Source organism: Babylonia areolata, chromosome 21 (genome assembly GCF_041734735.1).
Source record: "Babylonia areolata isolate BAREFJ2019XMU chromosome 21, ASM4173473v1, whole genome shotgun sequence".
In the NCBI taxonomy this organism is placed as follows: Eukaryota; Metazoa; Mollusca; class Gastropoda; order Neogastropoda; family Buccinidae; genus Babylonia; species Babylonia areolata.
In genome coordinates, this window is record NC_134896.1 from 24,532,775 (window position 1) to 24,557,774 (window position 25,000).

Sequence of the window (25,000 nt, forward strand, 5' to 3'; positions counted from 1 at the left end):
ACACACACAAAAACAACAACAAAAAAACAACAACAAACAACAACAACAACAAACAAACAAACAAAAAAAACCAAAACAAAAACAACAACAACAAAAACAAAACAAAACAAACAACAACAACAAAACGACAACAAAACCAAAAACAAAAACAAACGCATGGAAAGCTAGTTTCAGTTTCAGTAGCTCATGGAGGCGTCACTGCGTTCGGACAAAACCATATACGCTACACCACATCTGCCAAGCAGATGCCTGACCAGCAGCGTAACCTAACGCAAAAAAAAAAAAAAACTGGCAGCGGTGGGATAGCTAGGGGGAGAGCTATCATTGGCAATTTACATTTCCTGGTGATCACACGCTCACCCCAGATTTCGACAAGACAGCCACATGAAAGAACTGCCGCACCAAAGGCAGGATTTCCTCTGGCCCCCCCTCCAGACATTCCGAGAGGTCCACCGTGCTGTTCTCCCCTGGCTGAGCCAGCTCCTTATCACCACCACCACCGTCCATAGAGGGGGCGGTCAGGTTGGCGAAACTGCACGAGGAACTGGACTGCAGTGAGGGGTGGACGATGAGAATCCTGGTCATGTGCTGGACACTGATGTTGTCGCTCTCGTTGTTCACGTGCTTGGTTATCTGCCACCCCCACACACAATGAGAAAGATGTTAATTTGAGAAAAAAAAAGGAAAAAAAAATCAAATCAAATCATTCTCCTTCCACAACAAAGGGGCAATTTCAGAGCTGAATGCATGCCAGTTCTTACAGAAACCTGTCGACACAAAAATAATTGATTGATATGACACTTATATAGCGCCTATCCTCGGTCGGAGACCAAGCTCTAAGCGCTTTACAAAGATGGGGTCATTTACACAACAGGCTGCCTACCTGGGTAGAGCCGACTGACGGCTGCCAATGGGCGCTCATAATTCGTTTCCTGTGTCATTCAATCAGATGTCAGGCACGCATACATACACACTCAGACAAACATGTAACATTTAACATTTTATATGTATGACCGCTTTGTTTATTTACCCCGCCATGTAGGCAGCCATACTCCGTTTTCGGGGGTGTGCATGCTGGGTATGTTCTTGCTTCCATAACCCACCGAAAGCTGACATGGATTACAGGATCTTTAACGTGCGTATTTGATCTTCTGCTTGCGTATACACACAAAAGGGGTTCAGGCACTGGCAGGTCTGCACATACGTTGACCTGGGAGATCGGAAAAATCTCCACCCTTTACCCACCAGGCGCCACCGAGATTCGAATCCGGGATCCTCAGATTGAAAGTCCAATGCTTTAACCATTCGGCTGTTGCGCCCGTCATAACGCGAAAAGATCGTTTAAAACAACGTTGAATACAACAGTTCGCTCACGTCTCGCACAGTTCACGTAAAATTCGAATGAAGTGAAAGATGCATGGTTATTAAATCAGCCACGTGTGTCTCAGTCCACGTGAAATTTAAATCAGGTTAAGTGCGTTGCGCTGCAACGTATTGCACTGCATTGTACTGTACTATAATCATGAAGTTGTACGACACAATGTATTGTACTGTGTTGCACCATACTGTATTGTATCAATACCATGTATTCTGGCGCTGTATTGCTCTGTATTTCTCGCTTACTCTCACACACACACGCATTGAGCATTATTGTGTTTTAATGAAAGGCGCAATAATAGACACAAACCATTATTATTATTATTATTATCATTATTATTATCATTATCATCATTTCATTAGATTGCATTACTTTGTGCAGCACAGCATTATTTTACATTGAATCGCATTGTACGATACCGTACTATAATGTACTGTATTGTACTGTAGGAAAACAAATAAAAATATAGGCAAAAAATACAAAAACAAACAAACAAAAGAATGGGTGACGCTCTCAGTGTAGCGACCAGCTCTCTCTGAGGAGGGCAGCCCGAATTTCACTTCACACAGAGAAATCTGTTGTGACAAAAAGAGTAAAACAATATAATACAATACAACACAAAATAATACAACACAGCACAATACAATAAATAAATACAATACAATACAATACAATACCAGGCTGGGGTTGTACTGAACCGAAGCACACTGCACGCTACATCACCGCGTTCTACTGCATGTATCGCAACGCATTGCACCGCTCCCTCACCATATCCAGGAAGTCACTGATGCAGGTCAGGTTGCACCACAGCAGGACGTCCGTGTACTGTCGGAAGTCCACCACCCGGCTCCTCAGGCCCCAGTACTTGTCCACCAGGCTGACCTCCGGACTCTCCTGGGTGCTGGGGGAGTCTGTGTTGTGCAGCACGTGCAGGATGCCCTTGTCAGACAGCGTGTTGCTGAGGATGCCCACCTCCACGTCTGGAACATCGTATCGAATGTTATGTATGACAAAATGCATGATCGTCAGTCGTGTCCAAACAGGACCGACAGAACAGCAGAGAGGGCGTCTGCTGTCCTGACTATAACTGGGCATTAATTTGATTTTGTTGTGGTGGAGAGTGTCATGTCCAGGCTCATCTCTACTCTCTCTGCCCATATATATATATATATATATATATATATATATATATATATATAAACGAACAAAAAGTCAGACAGAAAGGAAGAAAAGAAGACTGGAAGAACGAATGGGTTGTAATACATTGCAACTGGAATGTGCAGCAAAGATCACAATACATCTCACAAACATCTTTTGCTCATTCTAAACGTTAGGAAGGGAAACAAGATATGCACGTGATAACATGTTGATGCATATTGCATTAATGACTGAGTAATACGGACACATTTGACACAGTCTACGGAAATCGAAAGAAAGATATAGGAGCAGCAAAGGAGAAGAGGAACAGAAAATGAAAGACGAAGAAGAACTTTGATAAACGAAACAGGAAGAAGGAAGAAAGTGGCACTATTTCTGTTCAAGACTTGACTGTAGTGCACGTATCAAAAACTGGGGTGAAAACTGCGCGGAAGTGAGCGAAGGTGGGACTGAAGAAATTCACCAAACTGACAATTCTACTATCTTCTCTCAATGTTTTAGAAAATAATAATTTTTTTTATAGGAAATCGGAGCGGTTGGTGTTCCAGAATGACCCCACCTCCAAGTTAACACCACGGAGTCATTCTGGGATAGGCCTCAAATGACTCCAGTGGGGAGTTAACCTGGGTAGACACCTAACCATTGCCCTGACAATACTACACTCCCTTTGATTAAAAAAAAAAAATCAAATAAATCACAAAGTATAAATCGTCATGTATTAATTGTAAACAACAACAACGATGAAAAAACAAACAAACAAACAAAAACAAAGAACAACCCCAAAACAAAAATAAAACACTGGGTAAAGTTGATATTGGACAGCCTTAAAGCCACGCCAGTCCTGGTGCCAGAAACATTCCATGATGAGTCAAAACGGAATAGTATCTCAGATTTATTTAGTGGTCTGAATTTGAGTAAAAGCAAAGGCTACGGGTGAGTCAAAACAAAGCTTGGAGTCATTTTCTGGCGCGACGCCGGGCGCTCAAGAGGGGGGAGGGTGTTGGAGGAGGGAGAACCCCATTTTTTTCTGCCCCATCATCTGCATCACTTCAGTGGCATTACTCTCTCGCCACTCATTTCGAGTTCCCCTTACACGCCTACGCCAGAATACGTCTGTCGCAGTCTCAGCGTCGGCTGTCCACAGGGAACCATCGATGTTAGGTCGCCAGAGAGAACCAGGTCGAACATTTTTAACTACTGAAACAGGGTGGAGTGGGGGAGCCCTTTACGTTCTGAGTTTACACCACGTCTTGTTGTTGTTGTTCTTGCTGTTTTTGACTCACTTGTGTAAACAAAGTGAGTCTATGTTTTAACCCGGTGTTCGGTCGTCTGTGTGTCCGTGGTAAACTTTAACATTGACATTTTCTCTGCAATTACTTTGTCAGTTGACACCAAATTAGGCATAAAAATAGGAAAAATTCAGTTCTTTCCAGTCATCTTGTTTAAAACAATATTGCACCTCTGGGATGGGCACAAAAAAAACAAAAAACCAACAAAAAAGAAGCCTAATTATATGCAAACTGCATTTACTGTTATATTTATATTTTTTGTATTCTCTAAACTTGGCACTTTGATCTGATATTCTGACCCAACAACAAGAGCAGTCATTATTATCATTTTTGTTCAAACAGGAACTTCTTTTGCTAAGCATGGAAGTTTTATTTATTTTGCAAACGTTTTGGTGCAGGTAGTATAAAAAAGGGAAATTACTCTGTAATTAATGCTGGGGGACTTAATTCGCTTTAAACTGATCTTTCTCATCTTAAACATTACATTTTGATACATAGAAAGCTTGGATTTTTTTTTCAGTGTATCACAAGTGAGTCTTGAAGGCCTTGCCTCTCTTGTTATTGTTCTTCTTCTTCTTCCTCGTCATCATCATCACAATCTTCTTCACTTTTTCTTCTCTTTTAACATGCCTTTACTGCAGCGCTCATTCGTGTGTTCACTGTTCCCCATTTAACCATGTTGACATGTCGGATCAATCTGAACGACGTAGACCACATCCAACGTGCTGTGCGTCATCTCCTTCACCGCAGACCCCATTGCTGCTGAAGAAGCGGACGACAAAGATCATTGGCGCCAGACTGGAAATTAGGTAATTCGCGCCGCGCTTTCGTGATCTGATCCCCAATCTACACGACGCTGTGCTGTGATGTTTGACAACTTCGTGCAGATTGTTGGGCCCTGTTGGGGCGTGAAGTTCATAGCTTCCGTGTGAACAGCGGAGTTGTGCTGATGCCGGCTGAGAATGAGATTTTGTTTTCTTTATCGATAGCATGTTACATATCTTTTTGGCTGTTGTCCTTACATGGGTAACCCCCTATGTTCGTCTAAGTCTGTGTTCCCCCAAATTTAAATTTCAGCCACGTTTGAGTTCCACAAGGTTTACATACCCTTAAAGGTTACGTTTTCTTGGATTTTGATCCCCCAGGTTTGTGTTCTCCCAGGTCAATAGTTATTTCCTATCATCCGCAGGTCAGTTTCCACTGACTATTGACCACAGTCCCAAAGTCATCAGACTGGCCTATTTTGTCACGTCTGTGCATTATTTTGATGTCATGGACATTCGTAGCCTACACACACAGAGACACAGACACACACACAGACACACAGACACAGACACACACACACACACACACACACACACACACACACACACACACACACACAATGCAGACAAAGAAATGAGGGGTAAGGAGATGGAGAGTGAGAGAGAGACAGACAGACAGACAGACAGACAGACGGACAGACAGAGACATAAGAGAACAAAAAAGGGCAACCTGGGGCAGAATGATTCAACTCAGTTGGAAAAAAAAACCCGGATCGATCAATAACCTCGAATAATGAACAGTGACAACACGTCGGATCCGAACCCCTTACCTGTAGCGCTGTTGAACACGGCGACCACGTGCTCTAGACCAGCGTTCTTCATGACGTCCAGCACGTGCCCAACAGCCTGCTGACGTGGCGCTGCTGCCTCCCATGATGCCCCGTATGCAAATTTCAGAAACAGCGAGCACCAATCAGACTCCGACTCCGGTAGGGTGCGCTGCGTGTAGTCCTGGTACTCAAGGTGCAGGGAACTGAAGTGATCCCTCAGTGACTGCAGATCTGCGTCGGCGACCGGGTGGGAAGTGGTGGTCAGAATCCACAGGTCCAGGTCTTGCTCTGGAAGCAATGCAGAGCGAAAGGGGGTTGTATTGTATTGTATGGTGCTGTGTTCTGGTGCAGTGCAGTGCCACCTATGAATATATATATATATATATATATATATATATATATATATATATATACATATCTCTCTCTCTCTCTCTCTCTCTCTCTCTCTATATATATATATATATATATATATATATATATATATATAAACGAGACAAGTAAACCAGCTGACGGCAAAACTGGAGCTGTCACTTTTTAACAAATACAGTTGCAAGCACACATGCCCACAGACATTTGGACACACGCGGACATACACACTTAGTCACAGACGCACGCGCGACTGCCATACTGTCAAACATACAAATACATAGCGCCTGGGAGATGGAGCGAGAGAGACGAAACACAGGGTGTAACACACACTAAAGTAAATAAATGTAAAAACAACAACAACAACAAAAAGAGATATCTGTAAGCCCTAGTAAAACATTGCAGAGTACAGATAAAAGTATTGTTTCAATGTTCTGACTGTACTTGTTTTTTCTCGACTACCTTGTTCTGTTTAGCAAATTCTTTTGTCTACCAACAGTGGTCAGCATCTCTTTGTTCCACTGAACACAATATTCGCCTTGTGTCAATGCTCCTCCCCCCCCCTCCCTGAAAATGCCCAGGTTATGACGCAACTGAGCTGATTGTACATATTCGTGACCTCACTTGCATCTTTATGGATCCCAAATCAGAAGGTGAAAGATCAACAAATCATGAGTTATTTCATTAGCAACTTTCGCTTGTTTTTAGCAGCATGTTTCTTCATCTCATATCCTTTCTGCTCTTAATATCACGGAGTGTGGGCAGCTGGTGGTGGTTCCAGATCACTTGGCAAGGAGGAGGATGGTTCACTGCTATTGCCGATATATATGTCGAATCCACATGGGAGGAAACTGCAGTCATATCAGACATACAATTTGACTCACTCACTCAGAGTGAAATGAAATGGCTAACAGACGCTGTTTTCTCACTTACCTCCCCTGCGCTCAATTGCTTCTTAATAAGATTCTTCATTTGTGATGGTGGAAGCATTATTAACCTACGTTTATTCTCTCTCTCTCTCTCTCTCTCTCTCTCTCTCTCTCTCTCTCTCTCTCTCTCTCTCTCTCTCTCTCGTAGTGGAGAAAAACCAGTACAGTAAGAAAATTAAACAATACTTTTATATTGAAAAAAATGGAGACAAAAATGCCTTATAAACACAAAACAGTGGAGTGCGGATAGGTGGGGTGGGTGTGATGACGTAAAGGCGGATTTGAACGCTTTGGAGGGAGCAAAAAAATGGCCACAAAATCATGTGTGTGTGTGTGTGTGTGTGTGTGTGTGTGTGTGTGTGTGTGTGTGTGTGTGTGTGACTTGACTTGACTTGACTTGACTTGACTTCATTTATTGTCATAAAATCATGTGTGTGTGTGTGTGTGTGTGTGTGTGTGTGTGTGTGTGTGTGTGTGTGTGTTTTCCCCTGCTCATTTTTCGTTTTTTATATCCCCCTCTGTCCCCCTCCCCCCACCCCCGTAACACATCCCATCCCAGTTTTGTTCTTCTTTTAAGATTTATGTCTTGATTTGGCAATTTGAGATCTCAACATTTGTAACACTTTCTTTTCCTGGGCAATGCTCTGGTGTTGATTTCTGACAGTCCACATATTCAGAAGTGGGTTGAGGCCAGAGCCAAGTGGTAACACGAATACAACCATCGCACCATAGATCCTGTCCATAATAATGCTATCAGAATCTGACATGGTAACCAGGCCAATAGTAAGCCAGCAAACAGCATTGACAACAGTCACTTTTCCCATAAGATGAACTGAAGAATGAACGGATCTCTTTGAGGGATCAAGCGCAATTCTGTATTTTGGGATCCGTCTATAGACGAGAACCTGACCAGGCACAACAGTCAGACAGAAAACAAAGTTGATGATAGTAATGACTCTGAACCACCTAAACTCGTGATGGCAGACATGGCTGTCAAATAAAGCCAGGCGGCACAGACCAGACTGACCAGCAAGTCCCCAGTGAGACAAACCAGGAAGAAACGGTATCGACGATAACAGCATCCCAACAGTCCATGTTACTGCACATGCTGCGGTTGTTGAAAGTTTACTGGATGTCCATGAACATCCAGGGGAACATAGGGTAAGAACGTGAAATGTAGTGATGAACCAAATAACCAAAACAGACATTTCACTGGAAAGGAGGAACAGAAAACCACTCGCCCGGCATACCACGCCGCCAGTCCATTTCTTTTCGATGTGAATGTAATTACCATGAAACATTCTATCTATAACTATAGCAGTGCCTACATTAATTCCCATACACATGTTAGCAAACTGTAAGTGGGCAATCGCCATCACGAAGTAACCGCTTAACCCTTCTGTCAATGAAAACGACACAACACATGAAAGCAAAGTGCCGAAAATGGCAGAAATACTGACAAGCCAAAAAAAGACCCGGTACAGGTTTGTCGGTAACAACGTTTTGCAGGAAGAGAATAGAGATTTTGATACAAAGCAGCTGATCTTACTGGATGTGACAGGGAACAGATTTTCACAGCACAGCCTGAAGTTCGACGAAAATATGCTTTTTATATTGTTTAACCGTGACAAAAAATCCAAGGGAAAACTAGTCACCTGGTTCCCTCTGACGTCCAGCTCAGTCAGATGTGGCATATTTTTGAAACCGATGCGTCCAATAGTTTCAATGGAGGAAAAGGATATATTCAAATGTTTCATTAAGGGTAGGTATAACGACAACTCACTGTCAAGTACAACCAAACGTGTTTTTGACATATCTATCTGTCTTAAGACATAATGGATTTGCGTCCTGAATGTATTTGTAAGTTGGTTGAGAGGGTTATTTGATGCTTGCAAAGTTCTTAAATTTGGCAGCTCCAGAAAAACTGCTGTATCGAGAGTCTTAATTTGGTTGTTTGAAAGATCAAGGGATTGCAAGTTGGGGAGCTTCACGCGCGAAACATTCGCAACATAACAATAGGACAGACTCAAATGAATCAGATACATATTCAAAGTAAAATCAGTCGGCAGCATTTTGGAACTTCTGGCATCCACGGTTCGAAGTTGAGGGAACAGATAAGCAGGAAAATGTTTATCACACAGGAACGAATCACCTTGACACAGGCAACCTTCAGGACAGGTCATGTCACACATCAACTCATCATCTCCCTGTGGGCACTGACCCCAACCATCACACAGATGATCGCTGTGTACACAAACCCCTGAAGCCTGACATGAGTAGAAACCGGAACATGTCCTTGTTACACAGTCCACTTCGTCTTCTCCATAAACACAGTCATTAAACCCGTTGCATCGAGTGTAAATAGGAAGACAGTATAACCATTCAGCTGTGCAACGATAATGACTGTCAGGACAAAGTTCGTTCGCTTTCTTAACTCGCAGAGTGAAATAACCTGTACCGTCCAGGTTGATGTAAAATGGATGCTTCGTGTCATCGTATCTGGCTTCCAAGTGGTGTGAATGGTCTTCTGGACAACCCGACTCATCAGAATCGTCCATGCAGTCAGAGAATTCATTACAGAGCTGGTTGTTCAAAACACACTGACCGTTGGAGCACAGAAACCCGTCACATGAGGGGTGCTCACAAAATGACTCATCACTGTTATCTGGACAATCCTTTCTGAAGTCACACACCAGAGTGTGATGTATTGTTGTAATGTCATCATCACATTTGAATATAATACACATGTGTTTTATCCTCTCGGGACGTTCCATTTTTGTATTCTGCATATCACTCCGGTTCGTGAACAAATGAAAAGAAGAATACGTTAATTTTTCACAACGGCTCTGGGGATCATACGACAAAAACACGTGTGTCATACGATTGTCAGGACAAGTTGAAAAAACTTGTTTGGTCTTTGTGAAAGCGGATGGAGAGATCTCTAAAGCAACTGACGGAATGTTTGAAGGAATTACACCGGCGGGTTGTAAGGTCACTTCACACAGTACTAAACCCAGCCTCTTTGAGTTTACGTGTTTTTCAAATCGGAGAGCCATGGCGCGTACTTCCCTGGTCTTAACAATCCTGGATGGAGAGTACGGAGGCAGCTCAGGGAAATGATTCAGTTTGTAAATCAAAGTTTTGTCAGACCACTTACGGAACTTACTGTACATAAAAGGTACAAAATCCCAACCTGAAGTGTAACCAAAAGCCATTTTAAATGTACGATAGTTTCTAAAAATATATAAAGAATCATTCTGTTCTTTTCTTGTTTTAAGTGAAGCCAATCTTCCCTGTATTGGTTTTCTCACACATTCATAGCCTGTGAATGTATATATCACATCTGTTTCAAATATAAGTAATTTAAAACACTTGTTTCGTGAAGCCACCAAACCTTGACAGCCAGGACCACTGAAATGACAGTGGTCTGTTTCATCGCGTCCATCTTCACATTCTGTTTTCAAATTACAATCAAGATACGGCTGAAATGTAAGATAATGGTTCGTAGAACAATTGTACAAATCATGTGACAGCTTTTGAAGGTGATGATTCTCAGCAAAGACAGAAAATTGGAATTTGATTGGAGGATATTTACGATATGTATATCGAAACCGAATTTTAAAGTATGTGGCGGTAAATATGGAAGCAGGTGTGGAACGGTCAGGGCACACAGATTCAACGGTTTGATGAGTTGTATTTGGTCTCCTGTATATCAGATCTATCGGCTTTTTCTGAGGACAAATTCCTGGAAAACATGACTGTTGAATACTTATCATCATCATCATACATCTGGAGGGAATTTTCAGTTCTTTCTCGTAATTCACGTATAAGGCTGAGTGTGATACTGATATGTAACCCGTATACTCAGATGTATACCTTGTGATCAAATGATGGCTTTTAATTGTACTGATATCGATTTTAAGCACAGGATAATTCAAGTGATCAATCTGTAAGGTATTGTCGTTGGAGTCATAGAACATGTCTCTAACACTGTGATAACTACATTTCACGACAAGCTCATCACGAATGATAGATCGATATTCTAAGTTTAGTACTGTTTCCCATTGATTCGAATCACACCAGTATGCAAGCCGTTCAACAGCAGCTTGTACTAACAGTCCCGTTGACACCCCCACATGAAGCTTACAGAAAGAAGTGGAATCATCGCACACCCCATACACCACCCCTGGGCGTGCTGTGTATGGTGGTAACTTGTTCTTACAGTCTGTGGCATTAACCCGCACCACTGTCTGGTTTGTAGTGTTTCGTTTCTTGAAGAATAAAATCCCTGGGCAGATGTCACTCAGTGTCAGCGAACCGGCAGTTGAGTTCACACTGGTGTTGGTCACGCTGTTGTCTTATGTGTGACGTAAGCCCAGACAAAGGCAAACAACAACAAAAAATCAAATACACAATGCACAAATTGACGTGTGTGTGTGTGTGTGTGTGTGTGTGTGTGTGTGTGTGTGTGTGTGTGTGTGTGTGTGTGTGTGTGTGTGAGAGAGACAGAGAGACGGAGAGAGACATAGACAGAGGGGGAAAAGGAGGGAGGTAAGTAATTGTGCGTGTGCTTACAGATCACAGATGTTATCATGCATATTTACGACAAGTGGTCAGCAGAGAAACAGAAAAAAAAATGACGAACTCTTGGTTCTTTCAAAAATCTGGTACTTAAAGAAAAATAGAAAGAAAAAAATAAGGGAAGCAACTATCACAGTCTTCTGTTAATTTGAAAGACAGATTAGGTTCGACACAAGCAGTAGCTCTTCAGTTTTCAACTGACAAGTGGCGTACCAGTTAAGGTCTCCATCATTCCACTGTCGACGTGGTCTTGAGGAACAGAAGCTGCAGTCTGTGATGGATAAGGAAACGACTGATCTCGCCCTCAACGTCACGACACAAAACTCTCCTGGCTGTTCTGACCTCTAAAGCAGGAGGATAAGCGCTTTTCTGCATTGCCATTTTGAACAATCCACATAAGGCACAGTTTGCAATAGGAATAAACGACTACAAACTGGTCTCCGGTATGGAAATGTTTTGAAAGTAGACCTTCGGGATTTTTTGTTTTTAAATTTTACTCAACAGATGGATACCGACAGGCAGAAGATTCCGTTTCATAGCAGACACGTATGCTAATATGTTCACAAAATGCTCTTGCTACATTCGCATAATTATCACATATTACTGTATCATGTGGACAAGCGCGTTGGGTTATACTGTTGTCAGGCATCTTTCTAGCAGATGTGGTGTGGCGGATATAGAATTGTCCGAACGCAGTGATGCCTCTTGAGAAAGTGAAAGTATAATGAAATGTGTAAAATCCAGTACATCCCATAGTCAGGCTCAGAGCTCATCTGCCAGTATGACCTCAGTTGCAATTCCCTCTCCACTTCCACGTCCGTGGTGAGTTCATGTCAAAGATTTCCGTGTTGGTGGATTCCTGTAAGATTGTTATTGCACGGATGTGGTGGTAACATCCACTCCTGGGGAGATGCTTGCTCTGTCTGGCTCCGCGGCCAGTGATTATTTTCAGTGTGGGGCATTGTTGGTTATGACCTGAATACAATACAATACAATACAATACAGCACAGTGCAGTGGAATACAATACAATACAATACAATTTAAAACGTCTTCATCAATCCGACTGGACATTACGAGTACATTGAATGTGCTGAATCAAACCAAAGACGCCACTGAACGCCACCAAAGTGATTCGAAAGCAATGTTGGATCTCCTCTGGTGTGCGGCCTCATGGCAACTTAACATCAATATATGCCTGTGGAGTGCTGTCGCTGTTTCGAGGGAGTTGAGATGGGATGAAGCCTTTCACCATAGGTGAGTATGGTTGCAAGGCAGCGGAGGTTTGATATCAGTGTCTAACTTTACCTGGATGAGCTACCATTTATGCTAACCAGCCCCTTCTACCCGATATGCTCACCTCAAGAACCGAAACAGTCTCTCCGGCAGCACTCAGAGATAAAAGCCTTTCCAAACGTGATAATCTGAGCGTACGGGATCGAATCCTGTGCTCTCCAGAATTTTCTTCAACTTCACTAGACCTTTATTGGTTGTCTGGACGCTAGTCATTCGGATGAGACAATAAACCGTGTTCCCATGTATAGCATGCACTCAGCGCAGGTTAAAAAAAATCCCCACCTTGATATGAGAGCAATCCTTGGCAAAACCCTCTAGAACAATTGACTTTTTTAGTAAAACAAATACACATGCATACAAAAGGCGGCGATGCACTGTTGCCTCGATCACACATGGAAAAATCTGTTGTGACAAAATATAGTATGATACAATACAATACAATACCATACAATGCAATACAATACATACCATACAATACAATACCATATCATACAAAACAATACATTGTCTATGCCTGATACCACGTAACTCCCAGCACAGCCAATCAGACGTGTTGCCTGATACCACGTAACTCCCAGCACAGCTAATCAGACGTGTTAATACTGAGAGCTTCGTGACAGACACAGACAATCATCACGTCCGACATAACCCTGAGTGCTAAACCCAATTAGAGATTGCGTAACCGAAGACGTTATGGGCTGCCAAAGCGGCTTGGTGCAGACAGACCTAACGAGAGACAGACAAAACGATACATGTTTCCATGACGCCAGAATACCAGTGTTAACCCACTGCTCTCTTCCCACTCCCCTTTCTCTCCCTTCCCTCCCCCTCCCCCCCTCCCCCTCTTGATCTCTTTCTGAACTCCCATTATCTCGATGCTAAACAGATCAAATCACGTACACACACAGACGTACACAAACATGCATGCAGATACACGCACATACATTAGTACACACACTCACACACAGCCACACAGACAAACACACACACACACAATCTCAATCACACACACACACACACACACACACACACACACACACACACACACACACACACACACACACACACACACACAGCGACTACTGACTGCTGGGGGTCAACAATGTGTCGGATGCCAATGGCTTCAGTCCAAGCGAAACTGGAGAACTTACCATTGACCCCAAGCACAGTGAGACCTCCAGAAGTTCAAGGACAAAAAAAGAAAAAAAAAGTAAAACCCAAACAAAGAAAACCAACAACCCCCCCCCCACCCCCACAAAACCACACTAAAATAAACACAAACAAAGAAACAAAAAACAACAGCAACAAAAAACAAAACAAAACAAACAATCCGGAGAAATGCTGGCTGAAAAGAAACAAAAAACACCTGTTTGATATGGGGCATCTACCTGGTAAATTGTGAAACAAGTTGGTGGGTCAGGTTCTGATACACGTACCTTTGTTGCTGTTTTTATTGTTGTTGTTTCGAACTTATAGGGTCGGGTGTGAGAGTGGGTTGAGAAGAAAGGGGTGAAGGTCGGTTTAATTTTGGGTCGGAGGCATATCTGAAGGGTGAAGGATGGGGGGTTAGGGTTAGAAGGTTTTCGCGCGGCTCCACGACAAATCGATAATCATTTATCATTTGGGAGCTTAATTAATAGGCGGTGTATTCCTCAAGCCCCAAACACAGAAGGCACTGAAGAATACCGCTGAAGTGATTCAGCAGCAGTGCAGGGTAATTTCCGGCGTGTGGTCTCCTAGCGGTCGAACATTGATAGCTCCCCGTAAAATGCCATCGCTTTGACCGCAACAGAACTAGTGGCTGTATATATGATTCGGGGTGGTGGGAGGGATTAGAAAGATCGGCTTGAGACCGATTCCAGTGTATGGGTAGGAAACAGAACAGATAAAGTGCAGAGGACGAAAGCGGAAACCGTGAATATCCTGGGGTAAATAGCATGTGAAAAGGTGAAACAAGAGGATATCTAACATGAACCCTCTCTAACGCACCATACACTCCACTGAACTAACACGGGATGAATTTTTTTAGGAACATGGCTATGCAACAATGACAGTGATACGATCAGGTCTGCCTGTCTGTATGTGCATGCTGAAATGTCAACAACTTAAAACGAGAAAGCGACCTAATTCAGAGAGCATGAACTCAAGGTAAGCCAGTGTGTGTGTGTGTGTGTGTGTGTGTGTGTGTGTGTGTGTGTGTGTGTGTGTGTGTGTGTGTGTGTGTGTGTGTGTGTGAATGTGTGATCGTCAGAGAGTATGTGCGCATGCACACGAGCGTTAGTTAACATTACAGAAAAAAAACTGCATCACTACCTGGTCCTTTGGCAGTGAAAGTTTCCTTTTCCTTCACACACCCACACCCACACCTCGCTTTATAGATATAAAGTTGTTTTTTTTGCGTTCGTGGGCTGCAACCCCTTCATTCACTCGACTGTACGAGTGGATTTTTACGTGTATGACCATTTTTACCTCCGCTTTGTCGGCACCCATACTTCATTTTCGGGGATGTGCATGCTGGATATGCTCCTCTTTTTTTTCCAACCCACCTGACAATGCTGACATGGATTACAGGATCTTTAACGTGCATATTTCATCTTCTGCATGCGTTACACGAAAGGGGGTTCAGGCACTAATAACCTGGGGGATCGGAAAAATCTCTACCCTCCACTCTTAACCCACAAGATGCGTCGAGACCGTGAATCGAACCAGGGAAACTCGGGTGAGTGAGTGTCCAGCGCTTTAACCATTCGACCACCGCACCCATGTAAAAGTATTCGTAACATCGACTTTAAAAAATAACACCACCAATTTCCATTGTCTACTTTGTACACCACACCAGGAAAAACACAAGTCCGTTTTTTGTGATCGTCAGCAAACAATTTTACCTATCTTAGTCTTATGATTTAGTGACTGGCTCCCTTTTTTTTTTCTTTTTTTTTTTTTTTTTTTTTTGAGAAATCAGTGGATGCGTAAAATTTCTGCAAATGAGCAGGATAGTCTCAGCATCCTTGGAAGGCTCTTTCCCACTTTTTGTTTTTGTTGTTGTTGTTCTCTCTCTCTCTCTTTTGTTGTTGTTGTTCTCTCTCTCTCTCTTTTGTTGTTGTTGTTTGTTTGTTTCTTTTTGTCCCTTCCATCATCATTTTTCTTCTTTCCGTTGTCTTTTCTTTCTCTTTCTTTTTTCTCTCTCATCTCTTTATTCTGTCTTCTCTCTCTCTCTCTCTCTTTCTTCCCCCTGTAATCTGTTTTCTTACCATTGTCATGCTCAAACATTGTCAAGGCCATGCAACATATAAAGTCACATACAGGGTAGTTTCATGCACAATGTCTGAAAGAGGCGAGGTAGACACGATCTCGTTCTCTCTCTCTCTCTCTCTCTCTCTCTCTCTCTCTGGAGGTAGTGACTGGCTTCCTACCTACCCCAAAGAAACATTTTACTGTGTTAAACAGTGTGCTGCCTAAGATGAAATAGCTTGAACCACTCTTTCTGTTCAATGCATTCTCTCTGTCCAGTGTAATTGACCGTACTTTGAAGAAACAAAAAAAGTATGAGCCTGATGATACCCTTTTACTGATTTCTTGCATCTGTAGTTCATGATTACAAAAGAGCAGCAGAACCATGGAAAGATAATAACAGAATGAAGCATCATGTATCAAAAAGGCTGTCATCCCTGCCCCTGATATAGATATGAATCTCAATGTATTGTACACATCAACAGTACAAAGGAAGAGCGATAAACACGTACGTACGAACCAAAGATCAGTGATACTGAGACACGCCTGTAATTTATGAACTGACGTTTCCAATAAATCACGGAGAGTTGTCTCTGGTGCTGCTGTTTTCTTTCTTCATCTTTTTTTTTTTTTTTTTTTTCGATCGTAAAGTATGTTACGAGATCTTGTCTGATAAACGCATAAATCATGTCCATGCTCATAAGCGTTATTATGTGCGTTTTAGTGTTAAACGCACACACACACACACACACACACATATATATATTCTCTGATGTATCTATCTATCTATATGTAAATAAACACACACACACACACACACACACACACACACACACACATATATATATATATATATATATATATATATTCTCTGATGTATCTATCTATCTATATGTAAATAAACACACACACACACACACACACACACACACACACACACACTGCTCACCACCGAGCTTAGTGTGTACCCCCACAATATCGATATATATATATATATATATATATATATATATATATATATATGTCTCTGACGTTCTCTTCATTGATACATTTATTTAAACTGTATTGATTCTACTTGCAACACAGGAAGAGTTAGTTTTTTTTGTTTTGTTTTTTAAAGTTACTAGTAATCATTGTGGGACGCCAGATTCTGAGATATCCCCTGGATTCATTTCCTTTTGGTGGGCAGATTATAGTACCGCCTCTTTTTGTAACCGACAACTTGTTTTCGCAAAATCGTTTTATTTAGAGAGCGTAGTGCAATGGCAACAAGTGGTTTCCAGACATAAAGAAGAAGAAACAAAGCAACTATCACCCGTGTGTTTCTGGACTCTTTCCATTTTTGACTCACTTGTGTAAACAAAGTGAGTCTATGTTTTAACCCGGTGTTCGGTTGTCTGTGTGTGTGTGTGTGTGTGTGTGTGTGTGTGTGTGTGTGTGTGTGTGTGTGTGTGTGTGTGTGTGTGTATCTGTGTGTCTGTGTGTCCGTGGTAAACTTTAACATTGACATTTTCTCTGCAACTACTTTGTCAGTTGACACCAAATTTGGCATAAAAATAGGAAAAATCCAGTTCTTTCCAGTCATCTTGTTTAAAACAATATTGCGCTTCTGGGATTGGCACCAAAAAAAAAAAAAAAAAAAAAAAAAAAAAAGAAGCCTAATTATATGCAAACTGCATTTACTGTTATATTTATATTTTTTGTATTCTCTAAACTTGGCACTTTGATCTGATATTCTGACCCAACAGCTAGAGCAGTCATTATTATCATTTTTTGTTCAAACAGGAACTTCTTTTGCTAAGCATGGAATTTTTATTTATTTTGCAAACGTTTTGGTGCAGATAGTAAAAAGGGGAAATTACTCTGTAATGCTAGTGGAGTTAATTTGCTTTAAACTGATCTTTCTCATCTTAAACATTACATTTTGAAACAAAAGAGGCAAGGCCTTCAAGACTCACTTGTGATCCACTTTTTAAAAAAAATCCAAGCTTTTTATGTATTGAGTATAATTTCAAAATGTAATGTTTAAGATGAGAAAGATCAGTTTAAAGCAAACTAAGTTCCCCAGCAGAGTAATTTCCCTTGTTCTGCTATCTACACCAAAACGTTTGCAATAAATAAAACTTCCATGCTTAGCAAAAGAAGTTCCTGTTTGAACAAAAAAAGATAATAATGACAGATCCTTTGTTGGGTCGAATATCAGATCAAAGTGCCAAGTTTAGAGAATACAAAAAATATAAATATAACAGTAAATGCATTATACTCAATACATAAAACTTGGATTGTTTTTTAAAGTGTATCACAAGTGAGTCTTGAAGGCATTGCCTTTCTTGTTTTTTCATGTTTTCAGTGGTTATGATGCCTCTTCCAATGTTATTGCACCTTCTATTGAGTTTCTTCAATCTCTGTAAATCACAACGAAATACTAACATACCTTTCTACCATACATCTCACATGAATTCAGACAAGGCATTTTATTTTTTGTTGTATGTCATTTATATTTTGTAAACGCGTGTCTCTCTCTTGGATGCAGGTTTAAATACCTGTTTACTAACATAATGCTTTTTAAAGTTACATAACTGTGTGAACATATTTTCTTTTATTGAACTATCTATAATTGAGTAGATCATAAGCCCATTAGAGTGGGTGTTGCTGTTGGCGTTGGGCATCGCAACACATAATGAACTTCTAGCTCTTTTTGGAATTTAATTTTACACTAATTTTGAAATATACCATTTAGACATTGAGCCATAACACACACCAAATCATGGCCATTTTTTTCAAATCTGACAAATACTAAGGGAGCGCCAGGACGCCACATCATAAACTGAGCTACCACTTTTCACTTGACTGATCTGTTGCTTTCTTGCATTGTTGCCCAGCTTCCAATGATCTCACACTGGGAGCTCTACAGTCAGACAGTTATCAATATTCTACACCCGATTAAAAAGAAACAATTCAAAGAAAATATTTCAGTGCGTTGCTGTGCTTGTCTTTAAAAGTTTTGTTTATTTGCTGTAAAGAACTTATTTCTCTTTGCCAGACGTTTGTCAACTGGTCAGAACAATTTGAAGAAAGTCAGAAAATAGATGGGACACTCCCCATTCAAAAGCTACACAATGCTGCCACTGCTACCATTTCAGCAACCATATAGGCAAATAAATCGTACATAGGAAGAACAAATCCAGCGAATGGAGAGAGAGTTGCTTATCTTCATTCTTGTTTGATGAAGAAGCAAAAGGTTTCTAAAACCAAAACAGAAAGGCAGATGCAGACTATGACGGTTTAGATCTTTATATTACTCCATCCATTCTCTCTCTTTTTTTTTGCGTTTAGTGAGTCCTGCTTTAGTAATTTTCTCTGTGCTTTCGTTAGCGCTTTCTCTGTGCTTTCTGCGTTAGTTCTTGCTGTTTTTTTTGTTGTATTTAAATGCTGATTTCTGACTGTAGTTTTTTTTTTTTATTCTTACATTTCTTCATTGTGGCACATATTCGTTGTGTTTTGCCATACAAGTACGTGCATGACGACGAAACTTCAAGTTTCTGGTTGTGTTTGAAGCGATGGTTATCTGAAAGATTTGTTTACCAGGAAATCTATGTGGATCATACACGGAATCAGACCATGTGGTTATTGAGATGACATCATCGTTGTCTGGGTACGCTGCATTGAAAAAGAACCACACAATCGACCGGTCTTCTCTACGTTTGTGGAAAGATGTATCTGCCCCAGTCCGACATGTCATCATGATAAGTTATAACCAATCCAATTCACAGCGACAAGATATCAAGGTATATCGCCGGGTCGATGTGTATGATCCTTCAGTCGACCAGCTCAAAGAATGCAGAACTCAGGTTTGGAGTGCTCTTCAGGAAACTTCTGACTTTGCTCACATACTCCAAACTGCGAAAGTCAGTTTACTGGTTTACTATGGCCACTCCACGAGAAAATCCTTCTTTCGGTTGTTCTTCACATTTTTACCTTACAATAAAATTCCTCAAACCGTATCCAGTGGTTTGTGGAACTGCTCTGTGGACCATTATTCCAGCTTTCAGCACCACGTGGCTTGTAACCTAAAGACGGAGTGTGATGATGGACGGGATGAAACAGAACACTGTCCTTTCAGCAGCGCCGAGTGTCAGGGTTTGATAGCCGTTTGTAACAGTTGTTACAAAATTGTCGATAGTATGAGTGGCTTTGACAGTGATACGAAACATGCCAACGAGATAGGTAATCAGTTCTGTTACATTTTGGGAGGCACGCTGAGCTTCCCAAGTTGTGAGCTTGATATGTATAATGTACTTCGAAATTTAACAAATATACACACGACGAGGTTGAATGACCTTTTGTCTGGCCTCACTTCCAATGATATGACACTTCCTGCTATGTATAGACATGTCATTGTTGACAACAGAGTTGTCGATTACCATTTCTTTCGAGTAATTCGTGATCAACAAATGCATGTTGGAAAAGAGCAATGTTATTATACCAGTTATGCAACTCTTGCCGGTTGTTTCTGTGGTACATGTAGTTACACCTTTGGCGCAGTATGTGAAATCAGGGAAAACAGGACCGTAAAGAACTCGTATCATTCAAAGACAGTGTCATTTACAGGAATACAATCATTGCTGCTGACAGAACAAATGTCAATAACTAAGTGCCTTGAAGGTCACGTGACACATACGTTTCTTTTGTGTGGCTCTAACAAGTATAGAGTGTGTGATCAAAATCACACCCTTTGTAATTTTTTAATCCAGATATCTGACAATAATACCAACCGTTATTTATCAGACTTCCGTTCCGCTTCTATTCCAGTATACACGTGTAGTGATGAAGTTACAAGTTTATCATACACTCTAGTGTGTGATTTTATCAAAGATTGTCAGGATGAAAGTGATGAATCATTCTGTCAGCATCCACCTTGTGTCAACACATTTGCATGCACAAACGGCCAGTGTCTGTCCTTTGAAAATCTCTGTGACCAAATACCCCATTGTCTGGACGAATCAGATGAGAAGTCTTGTAGTATTTTCAAAATTGTACCTGTACCATTACCTTATTTTCCATCTCCTGCTCTCAACATATTTGATGGTTTGCAACAGTTTATCTCAGTCAAGATGAACTCCAGTGAGTCCTGTCCAGACAGTCACTATCGTTGTCCTGGAGAGTTCAATGACTGCATGCCTGTCTACACACGATGTAATGGATTGTACGACTGTAAAGGACACCAAGATGAGGAAGGTTGTGAGGAAATCACATGTCCAGGATTTTTCAAGTGTAGAGCTTCCAGAATATGTGTACACAGTGACGACATTTGTGACGGCTGGCCCCACTGTCCAATGCACGATGATGAATTATCCTGTGACGTGACCTGTCCTGTAGAATGTCTTTGTCAGAGCCACACCTTTCTGTGTCTTCGGCCTTTTTCTGCAGGACACTTCCCGTGGCTTCGCTCTCTGGACGCCACAGGCACTGGCATGTCACTGTGTGACGTGGGTAGCCACAACTACATTATACACCTTGTCCTTGCTAACTGTTCCCTGACCCTCATAACTGACGAGCAATTGTTGAACTTGAAGTTTCTTGACATCAGTAGCAACATCTTGCAGCATGTTAACAGCACTTCGTTCCTTGGTTTACCCAATTTACAATCATTGGTATTGTCAGACAATCCTCTCACTATATTCCATATCGGCATCCTACCTGGCATTGAATTAAAAACGTTGACTGAAATTGATCTGTCAAACACAAAACTCACTGTACTTGATGGCGAAGTTTTCGTGTCGTTTCCACGTATAAAGAAACTGAATTTGTCGTTCACTTCACTCCATGTTTTCCTTCCTGGTGCATTTCAGTTCACACCAGAATTAACTGAGCTGTATATGGATGGAAGCCCACTGCAAACATTTCCACCCGACATATTCAAAGATCTTTCCAAACTAAAAGTCATATCAACGCAAAACTATAAACTCTGTTGTAAAGAAATACTCCCATACGGATTTGACGAATCTTCTTGCTATGCCCCAAAAGATGAAATTTCATCATGTGAAGATCTGTTGCAATCCTGGGCCTACCGCATGTTTCTGTGGATGATTGTCTGTCTGTCTCTAACAGGAAACGTCTTTTGTTTGTGTGCACGTTTGTTCGTGTGGAACAAGAACGCATCAAGTGGCTTCGGCGTGTTCGTCAGCAACCTTACAATGGCCGACTTTATGATGGGAGTCTACATCGCCATTATTGGACAGGCTGATGAACGATTTCGTGGTAAATATCTCCATCATGGCGACACGTGGAAAAACAGCGTGACTTGTAAGGCAGCTGGTTTTCTGTCTCTGTTGTCCAGTGAGGTGTCAGCTCTGATTATCTGGCTCATCACACTTGATCGCTTTGTTGTTCTACGTTTTCCGTTCAGCACCTTACGGTTTGAGAAAAAATCAGCAACATTGGCATGCCTTCTCACCTGGTTGGTTGGCTGGTTTCTTGCATTGTTGCCTTTACTTCCAGTAACATCGCACTGGGAATTCTATAGTCAGACAGGTATTTGCATTCCACTCCCTATTACGAGGAAAGAATTTAAAGGAAAATTGTATTCTTTCAGTGTGTTAATCGTTATGAATTTTACTCTGTTTTTACTTATTTCTTTTGGCCAAACGTTTGTCTATTGGTCAGTACAGAACAATTCCATGAAAACAGACACCACGAGAGTGTCACGTGACATGACCATAGCTCGCCGGCTAATCACTGTAGCAGTGACTGATTTCATGTGCTGGTTTCCTGTAGGACTGTGCGGTATATTGGCACTGGCTGGTGTTCCCATACCTGGTGAACTTAATGTGGCATTAGCCATTTTTGTGTTACCCTTAAACTCTGCTATCAATCCGTTCATATACACGTTCAATGCTTTAACAGAGAAACGGATAAAATCCAAAGAATCCAAACTGCTAAAATGGTTGGAATCTCATGCCGAATTAACTTTCAATTGACAGGCTGATTTCTGATTTCTTCGATAGCCGTTGAGTGTGTCCTTGGGATTCAGAAGTTCCTATTCTCTATGAATATGAAATACAGACAGTATGCAAGAAAGCATCTATGTTGACTTAATGTTTCCTTCAAAGTTTTTTGGACGCCAGTTCAGATAAAAAGAAATGTTTCACAGAGGCAAGGGCACGTATACAAGCTTAAAAAAATGTCTGTAGTCTGCTTAATGACAAAACCGCCTGAAAGGGGTTGTTCTACAGCCATGCAAAACGAAATAAATTCCAGATTTACTTTATCCTTTGGCCATTTGGAGGCACGGAAATTACCGATAACATTCAGATCAAAATCTTGCAGCACTTGTTTAAATAGCACAGAGGCACAATGACTACAGTACCATAAGGAACAGTCCGGAACACGGACACAGGCGTCACGACTTACCGAGCCCAATATTCACATTTGTATATTTTCAGACAGATCCTAAATCAAACATTTTCTGGATTCCTCAAAACAGCCTGTCTTATGTATAAATTGCTGCTGTCTGGGATAAGATCAACAGCAACAACAACTACAACAAACAAACAAAAATAAAAACATCAATACACGAAAACGAAATGTGAAATATTCAAACAGTTTTGGAGACAATTGTTTTTCGTTTTTATTAAATATATCTTTCTAAATATAACAACAAATAAACTTTGCATCAAAATTGCTGTCAACAAGCCATAGCCACAAAAAGCACGTGTCGCTTGCATGAATACCTGGTTAAAGTGAATTTTGCCCTTCAAATAGAACAAATCTGTCTAAAAGATCTCTTTCAACTGTTGCTACATTCATCATATCTTTTTCTTCGCGAGTCGTTGGGGGGTCTTGGGAGATTCTAGAATTGTCTGGGCATGTTAAGAATTGTGACATTGATCTGCAATTCTCAGACTATACCGGGCGATTCTAGAACTGCCCGCCACGCTCAAAGTTTCTTCTGGGAATTCTTAAAATCAAAACAAATTACTTTCGACCCCCTCTCGGCGCATAAAAAACGAAAGACACCTGCATGTGAGATTGAGCGTGTACTTGCATATACTCTCTCTCTCTCTCTCTCTCTCTCTCTCTCTCTCCATAATTTATAAATTGTGTTCACTGCATGATCCCCTTCATGAGGGGCCATGACATTTATTGAATAAAAATGTTCGTTCGTTCGTTCGTTCGTTCATTGTGTGTGTGTGTGTGTGTGTGTGTGTGTGTGTGTGTGTGTGTGTGTGGTTCTATGACAAACGTTTTGCAATCCAGTGGTTTTTGTAAACATAATGCGGATACTTTTTACAAGAAAACTTCTTTTTTTTAAAAATCAGAATTTATATCATAAGATATATACATACATACGTAAGTACATACATACATACATACATCCAAACGTACGCGCGTGCGTATGTGCATGCATACATACGCAGAGAAATACGTAATACATTAATAGGAAAAAAAGAAAGAAAGAAATAAACAAAAACACAATAAGACAAGAGAAACGGAGCAGCAACTGTGTATTATGAAGAAAAAAAAGGGGGAAACAACGGACATACAATGGACAAAAAGGATAGAACCCTGGTAAACGAACGCAAAAAAAAAAAAAAAAAAAAAAAAAAGAAGGTCCCGGGTTCGAACCTTGCTAGCGGCGCCTGGTGGGTAAAAGGTGGAAATTTTTCCCGATCTTCCAGGTCAACATATGTGCAGACCTGCTGGTGCCTGAACCCCCTTCGTGTGTATACGCAAGCAGAAGATGAAATACATACGTTAAAGATACTGTAAACCCATGTCAGCGTTCGGTGGGTTATGGAAAGAACATACCCAGCAAGCATACCCCCGAAAGCGGAGCATGGCTGCCTACATGGCAGGATAAAAACTGTCATACACGTAAAAGCCCACTCGTTCACATACCAGTGAACGTGGGAGTTGCAGCTCACGAACGCGGAACAAGAGAAGAAGAAGAACGAACGAAAAAAAAAAAAAAAAAGAAAGAAAGACAAACATACATATAAACGTCGGACACAATTCTGTAAGCGTGGTGGATGGTAAAAGCGTGGTAGATGGTAAAACTGCTGCCGGTCACCACAACAACAGCCTTGCAATGAGATGCAAGATACAAGATAATGTCATAGCTATATCAACGTAAGACAGGTGGTAGCTACAAAACAACAGCAACAACATCAACAGCAA

The 25,000-nt window shown here is 41.3% G+C and overlaps 2 protein-coding genes across 2 annotated transcripts in view; both read right to left on the minus strand.

Moving 5' to 3' along the window:
- Positions 1-615, minus strand: part of LOC143296592 (putative glutamate receptor) — a 19,780-nt gene extending 19,165 nt beyond the window's left edge. The window contains exon 1 of the mRNA XM_076608617.1: positions 361-615. Within this exon, the coding sequence (XP_076464732.1) occupies positions 361-585 (225 nt within the window). The 5' untranslated portion in view covers positions 586-615. The remainder of the gene's footprint in view (positions 1-360) is intronic.
- A 19,023-nt stretch (positions 616-19,638) lies between these two features.
- LOC143296593 (uncharacterized) overlaps positions 19,639-25,000 on the minus strand; it is an 18,823-nt gene continuing 13,461 nt past the window's right edge. The window contains exons 3-4 of the mRNA XM_076608618.1: positions 21,189-21,300; positions 19,639-19,720 (exon numbers count right to left, since the gene is read on the minus strand). Of these exons, the coding sequence (XP_076464733.1) occupies positions 19,639-19,720; positions 21,189-21,300 (194 nt within the window). The remainder of the gene's footprint in view (positions 19,721-21,188; positions 21,301-25,000) is intronic.